At 38.0% G+C, this 11477-nt stretch overlaps 1 protein-coding gene across 2 annotated transcripts; it reads right to left on the bottom strand.

Annotated features, from left to right (window-relative positions):
- Positions 1-233: 233 nt before the first annotated feature.
- Positions 234-8802, bottom strand: LOC132299715 (TMV resistance protein N-like). Of its 2 annotated transcripts, none has more exons than XM_059796499.1 (2): positions 8050-8797; positions 234-480 (listed from the first exon to the last, which is right to left on the bottom strand). In XM_059796499.1, exons 1-2 carry the CDS (start codon positions 8499-8501, stop codon positions 432-434), a joined length of 501 nt encoding a protein of 166 aa, XP_059652482.1. In that variant the 5' UTR covers positions 8502-8797; the 3' UTR covers positions 234-431. The 2 variants fall into 2 exon arrangements, with proteins under 2 accessions (XP_059652482.1, XP_059652481.1); XM_059796498.1 differs by lacking the exon at positions 234-480 and adding an exon at positions 6185-7118 and having other exon boundaries at positions 8050-8802.
- Between the last annotated feature and the right edge of the window lie 2675 nt (positions 8803-11477).

The raw sequence follows: 11477 nt of genomic DNA, 5'->3' as shown, positions 1-11477 counted from the left end.
TCTAAACCTTCCTCCAACACTTCTATGATGGATTGCTCTGCCTTATCTAACTTTAGAGGCACATAAAATTCCCCACCAATCACATGCAGACCCAACAGATGAATAAAATTGTGATACCCCTCAGATCCGAGACACGGGTTGATCAGGCCCAGGCCCAAACCCGAGGGAATATCAAACAATTAAAGTATTTTAAAACGAACACAGATGACAAAATGAAATAATAAAGATGGAAAAAACTGAAAGAACATTTAATTATAAAACCCTCCATGCATAACCGAAAAATAAAACTCCAATCCTCTAAAACTCCAAGGTTACAACTTGGGAATCCATTGGTGGACCCCTAACCAAAAGATTCAACTGAAACTGGAAACTGGAAAAAGATAATGCTAGAAACATCGAGAGAAGTCCTACGTAGTCAGATGGATGTGAGACTATCCTCGACAAGCATGATCAAGCTCTAAGGCTGGAACCGTCCTGTACCTGAAAAGAATAATGAAGGAGTGGGTCAGACCCACGAGCAAGTTCTAATATAACTGCAATCCATACAGTGACCCGATACGCAGATACACCGTAGACACCTCACAATATCTATCTAGTCCATACGTATAAATATATCCACACTAAGGGACATTCACTAATCTATAATAGGGGTCTCAACCTGAATAGAAGGCAACATGCGAATACGCACCCAGAGGTGGGCATGAGTACCTAGACCTAATAGGGTACACCTCAACCTATTATAACCAGCTACGCATCCACTGCATATACGCACCCTAACCAACGAGTTTGAGACTCAAGCTCAACTCGTGGTACCATAAACATATATATAAAGTCCGTCCAAATCCAGGGTATGCAGTTCAACTATTTATTAAACTGACATACAATAAACCAACTAGTTAGTCACTCAACTTATTCAGTTGATATGACTTAACTACCATCCGTTAATCCAGGAAGTCATCCAACTTGGTCACAACTGATCTGACCTAGTCACAATTAGGATTCGATATCTTTCAATCCATTCCATTAATCCATTAGATTAGGTTTATGCGTTTTGAGCTAAACCGTCCCTAGTATGTCACCGTCCCATACCGGTACATACAATCCTCCATATCCATGTAAATTACAACATATATAACAGTTCAATAATTTACAGACCAAAAACCACCATCCAAATAATTGCAGAAAAATATTTAAAGCTTCAGCAATTTAAATCCAAGCATTTAACCATATAGTTGCAGGAGACGATTTAATAAATCAACAACTAACATCCAGAGCATGCATAGACCAAATTTAATATGCCAGGGACTCCATTATGCATGTGAATAGGTTAAATAATCCTATTATTATCCAATAAATTGCTAAAACAATTTCAGAAGATTGTTTAATATTTCAGCAATATAAATCCAAGCATTAACTATATAGTTGCAGGAAACGATTTAATAATTCAGCAACTAGCCCCCTAAGCATGCATAGATCAAAATTAATAATTAAATGACCTTATCATGTGATTGAATGCATTCTAAAACAAGTTTTATAAACACATTATATTCCATCAAATTGCTGAAATTTAATTCAACAATTAATTTATCTTCCATTTGTTAACAACATAGGGAGTGTCTTAATTTTTACACTGTTTGTCCGACAATTTAGAATTAAACCCTAATCAATTTAAGGTCCTAATAACACCCAAATTCAGCCTTCTAAACTCTCTGTGGAACCCCAGACCCAACAGATTTAAAACCCATGCTCTAATAGTAAGCACAGTGCGTAGAAAATAAAAAAAAAATTAAAACAGATCATAAAATAAAAAGGGAGCCTGCTCTAAAATTTGGAGCAGCCTCTTTTTAGAGCATGGAGCCGGCTCTAAACATCATAGAGCCGGCACTTTTAGATGGGGGAGCCGGCTCCTTCCATTGTGGAGCCAGCTCTCTCCTCTTTGAGAGCCTACCGTCCGTCTGTTCTTCATTTCAGTTTCCCTGCTTCGTCACTGGGTTACTCCTATCGCTCTGTGGGTTTTTAGAACAAATCAAGAAGCCTTGTTTAAGCCTAGAATCATCTCCAAGATTTGTTTACAATATTGGAAACAGTTACAGAGTTTAAACTAAACCATTGAACTAGCATGCTTGAAGAGCAACACTGTAAACAATTTGCAATATCCGTTATGATCCAACCCATCTGTTTCTCTTCACCCCTGCACCCAGGAGTCTTATATCATCCCAACAACATCTCCATGATCCGTTTACAGAAGATAAAAACAAGTATGATAATTAAAACTATAACAGAGTTCAACATGCTTTACTGAATAGAACTGAAACAAACATGCACCACCTGTAAACATATTTGATTTTCAAGCAACCAGATCATCAACAGAGCATATAATAAACACGTAAGTTTCAATTATTAATTAGTTCATCCCTAGAGATAATCTAAGTGCACAGAACACGAGCCAAGGGAATGAGGAAGATAAGAACTTGCCTTTGAGTTACAGACTTGAAGTTCTAAATTCCCAGTTTCTGTAGTCTTCCTTGAACTGCTCTGCCAATTCCCCAGTTTCACGCTCTGTTTCTTAGTTGCCCTTGGTGATACAGACGTAACTTTATGTTTTCTAAAACCCTAAACCCCAGTATGTACATGTATATATAGGCTTCAACTTACTCAACCCTATTCCAAGTCTGACTATAAGTTGGCTAACGATAAATCCTAAAACCCTAAATTTAGATAAATAAAATAATTACCCCGTGAAAAAATTAAACATTTAAATTAAACCAATTAAGTTAAATAAATTAAATTAAGTCAATTAATCAATTCAAACAACAACAAAACCAATTAAAATAACAATTAAATAAAATCACAATTAATTCAAACATTCCAGCAAGCAAATAATCAATTAAATAAAATAAAATACAATTAAACAAATAAATAAATACCAATTAAATATATGTCACATAGGTAAACAATTAAATAAAATAATTAAACCAAATAATCACACAAAAATACAATAAAAATAACAAATAAATGCCGAGACTATCCTTTTTAAAATTAGGGGTATTACAAAAATCCTCCAAAGTCGGAGTAAACTCTCCCCACTTTGTAATAAAAGTATGGGTCGCGCTACACCATCGCGACAATGACAAATCTAATCCAGTAGGATCTCTAGGTACTCTGAGAGTTCGACACAAACGCATGGCTCGGGCAATTCTCGCCTGGCGCAGCCAATTCACAGAGGGCTTATGTGCAAAAATGTGATCTGTCCACTCTTCCCAACGACTACATACGGGTACATACCTTGCTCAATAGCAAAATGTTGCACACTACTTGCCGGCGGCCTAGCCCCTTCTTCGATGGCGCTTTCCTCCTCCATCAATTGTGTAACTCTACTATCTATTCCCTCTATAACAACATCCCCAGTGGATGTCCAGAACCCATTTGATGGCCCAAAATACGGCGCCCTGTGCCACTCTAACTCCGTGCGGCACCTTCGGCATTGGTTCACCAACCTTACTTAGAGCCTTCTTTTTCGTCATTTACTACTCTGTCTCATTTAAAACGACGAAGCTTTTGATGCAGAATGGCTTCTTTTCACCTTTTCCCCCTCTTACTTTCTCTCTCTTCTTTCTTCCCAAAGCTCGGTTTATATAGACATGGCAGTTTTCAGTTACGTTGGGGGAGAAGACACCCAAAGCGTCACACCCACTAACACTGTCACACTCTAGTCGAAGTGTCACTTCAATGATTACCCCAACTGACATAGGTAACATAAACCCACGTTTCCCAAAGTTATTACACCCGCGGCTCTTTGCACATGCCCCATTTTCAAAATTCAAAAGTAGCACGTGCAGGGGGACTAAATGTGGATGTACTAGAGCCACGTCACCAACCCACGTCACCTACTAGTCATTTAAGTGGCCCACACGAATCATTGCACCAAAGTAGGAAGGACAAAATCACAAAGAGTGGGTCGAGGAATACAGTGACCTAACCACGAACCGTCGATCGACGGACCTAGAGCCACGATCCGACACAAGTACGAGCCGACGATCGACGGACCCAGAGCCTCGATCCGACCCAAGTACGAACCGTCGATTGACGGACCCAGAGCCTCGATCCGACCCAAGTACGAACCGTCGATCGACGAACCCAGAGCCTCAATCCGACCCAAGTACGAACCGTCGATCGACGAACCCAGAGCCTCAATCCGGCCCAAGTACGAACCGACGATCGACGGGCCTAGAGCCTCTATCCGACCCAAGTACGAACTGTTGATCGATGGACCCAGAGCCTCGATCCAACCTAAGTACGAACCATTAATCGACGAACCCAGAGCCTCGATCCGACCCAAACATGAAGATCTAACCAAGTACGAACCATCGATCGACGGGCCCAGAACCTCGATCTGACTAAATATGAATTATCGATCGACTGGCCAAGAACCTCGATCCGACCCAATTACAAGTTGTCAATCGACGGGCTCAGGACTCTGACTCGACCCGATGAGCTCAAACTAATCAAAATAAGGAGTAAATGGTAGGACTTGCCTCGTTGTCAGGGGGAATACAGAAGGGACTTTGGATTGGAGGAAAGAAATCTAGTCAAGTCTTGCAAAGCAAGACCCAATTCAAGGATCAGAGTGAGAGATAACCAGAGTAAAAGTTGTTGCCGTTATGCTTAAATCCTGCCTAGGTCATTTTAGGGAACGTTACACTTATTTAAAGGATTCTGAAGGATAGGAGTTAGGCAGCGTGATTTTAATGATTGCGTGAGTCCTACTTTATTTGGAAGAAAACCCAATAAGTGCTAATTAAATCCCCTTCACTGACTTTAGGCTATAAATGGAAGAAACTTGGGGCAGGCGAAGATAGAAAATAAGAGGCTCCTGGTATCATCTCTCTTACCATCACTCCAATCCATGCTTTCGGACTAGATTTCTCTCCTTTCTTTTGCTCTTCTGCTTTCCTCACATTGTTTTGAGTGATATACCCCAGGTTCAATAGACTTTTCAATGGTGTTCCTAGGAACCAGTACCTACAGCCTACTGATGGTATCTGGTAGGTTAGAAAATTTGTTTCTGCTTTGATTCCAAATTTCCAAGGACACCAAACAGCTAATTTCACTGGGCAGATATATCATATTGCAGTCTTTCATATATAATTCCCTGATGCTACTTGATAACTGTAATGATGAAAAGCTTGATTTGGGCAGCGAGCTTTGAAAAAAGGTTGGCCATTCGAATTTGGAGCAGCCGGAAAGATTAAAATGAAGGAGAGACTTCAACATGAAAATGCTCGGGGAATCTTCTCAAGATTGTGGCAATTTTGTAGATCCAAGATAATAAGATTTTCCAGACTTTTGATAGATTGGTGAACCTCGACCAGCTTTGTACAATCAGCAAGCAACAATTCCTCAAGTCTGGTGAGCCCCGTGAAGTCCGGAGTTTTAATCAAAAGATAGGAATGATTGAGATTGAGGTATTTCAATTTGCACAAAACCTATTAGGAACAGAAAGAGAATAAATTTACAAGCATGTCATTGTATAAATTAAGTAGTTTAAAGCAGATGATTAAAAAACAGTAGTGTCATCATACCTTTGTTCCTTCCCAAACTTGTTTGAGTTTGCAATAACTCAAGTCAATGGCAACCAGATTATCCATAATTAAGGTTTGTGGTATACATTCTAAAGAAAATCCTTTCCAAGACAGCCATACAAGTCTTTTAGAGAGATGTTTGTAGCTTCCATTTACTTGGACATAATTGAGATGAAGCAATCTCAGCCTCTTCATCTTTGTAAATGCCTCCGCATTTACTTGTAGGTCCTCTGATTCTGGCAAGTTCAGGACTAAGCCCAGAACATTTTCTGTCCCCTAATGACAATAACTGCTGCATATATAAGTATATATGTGTGTGTGACATTGAGTTGAAAATAGGGTCACATCCCAGATTTTGAGACTTTCATGATGTGTCGTGTGCTATGGCACTTTTACGGTGACAAGATATGTAATTAATTTAGGCATTAGGCTATTACCGTGTCATATCTTAGTACATCGACAATGTCTTTATGATACCACAATCTACTACGTTTGCCAGGCTCTTTAGGGGATTCTTGCCGGACGATTTCTTTAGCCATGTCTTGAATCAGATCATGCATCATTAGCTTGTTATTCCCATCAATTCTTACAAGACGACGACGAGATAGAACCTTAATTTCAGATTCTGGAAAGAAATCACAGCCTTTTAGTATTTTGATTGAAAATCTTTGTCCATTCCAACAAAAAAACATGCAATATGTAGGAATAATCTGTTCTGTTCAACATCAAGTGAATTAAAGCTCAGCCTAAGTTTTCCTTGAACATCCTCATGAGGAATCTTTCTCAACTTTTCCAACTCACTTCTCCACCAGGTATGTTTGTGTTTGACAAACGGGAACCTAAAATTTCAAGAACTAATGGTAGCCCTTTAGCATAACTCACTACTTCCTCAGAGAGGATCTCATGTCTTTTTGAGGATGGTCTGTCCCAAAGGCATGCCAACTGAAGAGTTTCCCCCTTATCCAACTTCTTAGGCTCATACACCTCATCTACTTGAAGCGAATTTACTACAGCCAAATCTCTAATTGTTATTATGATTCTACTTCCTGGGTGTAACCAATCACGATTAATGGCTAATGCCCTCAATTGATGAATGTTATTCACATCATCGAGAACAAGAAGAACCCTCCGACACCATGCTCGCTGTTTTATCACTTCAATTCCATGATCCTCGCTTCTTATTATTTGATTTCCATCTACTAGATTACAAAGAAGCTTTTCTTGTAATTCAATAAGGCCGTTGGGTTACATTGTCGTTCGTCCAATATTTGTAAGAAAGCTTCTGCTTTCAAACTCAGAACTTCGATGTATGCGATTATATACATTGCTTTAGCAATTGTAGCCTTGCCTATTCCACCAATCCCACATATGGCAACAATCCTCACATCATCACTATTTGACCCCAACTTTAGAAACTCACTCAATTGTTGAACACGCGGTGGAATTCCAATTGGATAGTCCGCAATACTTAAACATGTAGGATTTACTTTATCTGCGATTTCTCCAACAACGGTTTCAATAAACGTCGACTCACACCTGCCAAATTTTTTCTTCAACCACTTTAGTAGGAAAACAAAAAAAAAAAAAAAAAAAAAAGTCGAAAAATGAAACTAGGCAATTTTTTAGTTAAAAACAAAAGCAAGAAAACATGAGAACCTTTCCGACCTTTGACCTTTAGAACACAAGGCTGCAAGCCTACACGTACAATCACCCACAAATCATACATATTATTTAACATTGGCCTTTGGGTGTTTTTGTACCTTGTGAATCAATTTCAGGATTCTGGCTCACCCCAGGAGGAAACTAAGGCTATGTTTGGTATAAAAGAAGAGAAGAAAAAATATGGATGACATTATTTAAAGAAAAGAAAAGAGAAGATAGGATTAACCTCTCTAATCTTGTCTTGTTGATTTATAAGGGAAAAGAAAGGAAACTAGCACTTAATTGTGTTTTGGAAAGAAAAGAAAGGGAATTATTTTAATGAATTTACCACTTTAAACCCTTCCACGTAAGTAAGAATTGATAAAAGAAATATAAAAATTATGCTAAACATCATTTAAGTCAGAGTGACAATATTAAAAAAAAATGGTTAAAGAGAATTAAAACATGTCCTATGACTCATGCATTTTGATTTTGTTTCCTTAAAAAATAAAAACAAAATCGGCAAGAGAAAAGTTTTATTAAAATTTGTAGCGCTTCCGATATGCCCAAGGACTCAATACTGGTCACGCCACATGTGTATCCCTCCAAATTCCTGCATTTCTTTCTTTTCTTTTAATAATTTATCCTCAAACACAATGTCATTTCTCTCCCTTACCTGTATTTTCTTTTCCTTCCATTTCTCTCTGATCAAACTGGGCCTAAGCAATTTTCACATACGGGAAAGATCAAAATAAATAAGTGATCAAACTGTTAATATTATTTTTTATTATTTATTTTTTTCTGCCGAAGGGAAGAGATTAAGTACCCGTTGGCCTCATTTTGCAAGACGTAACCAGACATATTGGCAGCCTCAACTAGAGCCAACCTCCATTTCTTCACCGACTCCAAGTCGAACCGCTTTTCGTGACTAGCAAATGCTTCTGCATAGCAACCCCTAGGTGACTGAACGTCAGAAGGTTCAACATCATATAAGATGGGAATAACAATCTGATTGAGTTTCCTCTTGCAATTCATGATCTTCATAAGCTCGTCAAGGCACCATCTTGAGGACGCGTTTTTTGAGAATACGATAACCGAAACCCTTGATTCCTCGATTGCTTTGAGCAATCCAGGGCCAATTTCTTCTCCTCTTCTGAGTTTAGTGTCATCTCTGAATGTGTCAAAACCATTCCGCTTCAAAGCGGCCAAGAGGTGGCCCATAAATGTCTTGCGAGTATCAACACCGCTGAAAGACAAGAACACGTCGTAAATCCACATTTTCAAAGCTCAAACAGATCAAAATGAAAAGAAAGATCAAGGTTTGTGCTTGAGAGGACCAGGTGAGGTTCATAACCTTGACTTGTATGAGAAGACTTCATATAAGTCTTACATGGTGTACGGACCACAGAACACGTTTTTCCTGTTATTCATTAAACTCCAACCACAAAACTAATACTTGTACTCAGGTCTTACTTGGCGTGCTGAGGTTTGAGTCAAGCCTTTAAAGTCCAACCAGAAATTACATTTATTTATATTTTGAAAAGAAAACGATATTAAAATCAGATGCCAATTTTAACAATAATTCTTATGGAAATTGCATCAGCATGTTATTGCAGAAAGGTTGGATAAAAGAGGTCTTCCAGAATTTTGGCGATTTGAGTTCATGGGAATTCCATGGACATCTAATTTGAAGTGCTTTAGGAGAGGGGGTTTGGCTTCTGGGACAGAATTCTTGCCCAGAGGTACTCAGTAATGCTAAAAAAGAAAATAAAAAAACTGAAGTTATGAAAATTTAAATAACTGGAGTATTTAAAAAGTTCTTTTCCACATAGAAGTATACAGATTTGGACTAACAAGAGCATATTAAATTTAATTTTCTTAATATGCTTGAAATTTGTTGTCTTTCAATACAGATTTGGACTAATAAGAGCATATTAAATTTAATTTTCTTAATATGCTTTAAATTTATTGTCTTTCAAATGCTTCCTTGACTCTATGAATCAGTGTTATCAGAAACAGTAGTGGATTGCAATGTTTGATTGCTGGGATTGGTGGAAAAGCCATGTTCTGTTTATGATCACTATCTGTACACCAATTCCATTGTTTCCGCCATGGTATTTTGTTAACTGTGCAATTTATTTTAGTGTTTATCTATTATTATTATTATTATTATGAAACTTATATCCTCAAATTCAAGTTTGTTTGTCTGAGTGATATTATCACCACAATCAACATGTATTCTTTTCTATTAAGCACCTCTGTGCTATAAATCCAATATACCAAACTCTTATCTCACAATCAGTACTAGTATTATTGCACGCTGTAGTTTAACAAAATTTACACTGAACATTACAAAGAAAGGGTACAAGAGCTACCTGTCTAACGAGAGTGAAGTACCATGAGCACTTACATTTCTATCATGTCAACTGCACAAAAATACTCACTTCATTTGTGTCTTCTCTTTAAATTATTGTCTATTACATTTGTAGGACATATTTACACTTGTTGATGGTCCATCCCTGCTTACTGATAACCTATGGTCTTGGCCTAGAGCCCTATCAAACCTCATCACCACTGCCCAATTTTCTCTCTGGTGACCTCATTCAATGGTCACCATCACCCACAAAAACCTATTCCCTCAAACACGCCATAAAAGCCATCACACAACCACTCCCTAAAATGGTTTGCATAAGCTGGTTTGGTTCAAAGATTTCATACCACAGCACTCCTTCTGTCTTTGGTTGGCTATCCAAGAGAAATTCTTAACACAAGACAAGCCATCTCTGCATTTTACTATGCAACCCAATGCGTGTGCCTTGTGCCTTGGAGCAGGAGAGAACCATGAACACCTTTTCAACAAGTATTCCTACTCAATGTGGATTTGGAATGAACTACAACACGAATATGAGTTTTACACAAACCCAAATCATGGCAAGAGTTCCTAATCTGGGCATCATCAAATTGGAAGCAAAAATCAAAATTCAGCAAAATAGTTATTATTTGGAAACTTACATTGGCAAGTTTTGTTTATCATATGTGGAAAGAGACGAATAAGAGAATTTTCCGCAACAACAGTGTCCCTCCAGCACAAACCCTCAATGCAGTGATAAATTCAGTTCGTTGGAGACTTTTCTCAGTTAGGAGATGTGCATGTCCACAAGCAAAGGAGATTGCAACCAATGGGAACCTACCAAGCTCCTTTAATGAGCACCTCATACCAACCCCTTCTTCTCTTTCACCAATTAACATTTCCTCCACCACCACCGCCGTCGCCACCACCACTAATATCCGCACCGGATATATCATGACCTCCATATCAACAAACCACCACCATTACCATGGAGATTTTCTGGTCTTCTTGATGGTTCCCGTCCAGATCTATGCTTCGGTTAGTTGATTCATCTGGGCTCTCTTTTGGACTTCTTTTTTGGGTAATTTTTGTTAATTGGGCTGGTTTGGTTATTGAAGAATAACAGCCCAATCTGGACTATGTTTTTGTTTTGTTTTGTAGCCCAGGGATAATGGCCCATATTTACACATTTTAAGTACAGCGTGAATATGTTTAAGGAGTCTCAGTATCATACTATCATTGCTCCGTTAAGATTTCTTTCCTTGGGGTCAGATTAAGTTCGTTTCATGAATATATGTTTTTTGGGTGTCGTTTAAAAGAGTTTTGTTGAGGTATTAGATAATTAATCTTCTTCTTCTTCTTCTGCTTGCTTTTTTTTTTTTTTTTTTTTTTTTTTTTTTTTTTTTTTTTTTTTTTATGTTAGAATTGAGGGAAGAATATTTTTTACTCGTTATTAGATGGAGTGGACAATTTATACATAATTTTCAAATATTAAGAGACGGACATGCATGGATCCATTGAGGGGTCAGTGGGGACATAAGACTCATCTTTCTTGAGAATCAGTTTCAGTAGCAGTTGCTCGCTTTTCCTAAGGTCAGTTCGAGGCTACGAAAACTATCCTCCTTTTTCTTGTGTAAAGTGGGGTCTATATGGACCCTTAAGATGCCAAATAGCATCCCACTGCGCTACTGAAATTTTTTGTTTTTATATTATATATCTTTAAATTTTGTATTTATACCCATAAAATTTTACATTTGTCCAAGCTAAAATTTTAGAAAAAACTACTTATATAAGTTTGCCTCCCCTTACATCATTTTCTAGGATTGTCACCCAATCCTATCTTGTAACCCATCTTGAGGGGAGAATGAGCAAAAGAAAATTGAAGAGTCATCAGTCATCTATAT

Source organism: Cornus florida, unplaced genomic scaffold (assembly GCF_030987335.1).
Source record: "Cornus florida cultivar Cherokee Brave unplaced genomic scaffold, ASM3098733v1 CherokeeBrave_3.0.0_Hap2_Chr03, whole genome shotgun sequence".
In the NCBI taxonomy this organism is placed as follows: Eukaryota; Viridiplantae; Streptophyta; class Magnoliopsida; order Cornales; family Cornaceae; genus Cornus; species Cornus florida.
This window is presented reverse-complemented; position numbering and strand designations above follow the sequence as displayed.

Coding starts and splice junctions, on each gene's coding strand:
- LOC132299715 (XM_059796498.1), bottom strand. CDS start 8,501: ATGTGGATTTACGACGTGTTCTTGTCTTTCAGCGGTGTTGATACTCGC. Junction 7,119..8,049: donor TTGCAAAATGAGGCCAACGG/GTACTTAATCTC, acceptor AAAATTTGGCAG/GTGTGAGTCGACGTTTATTG.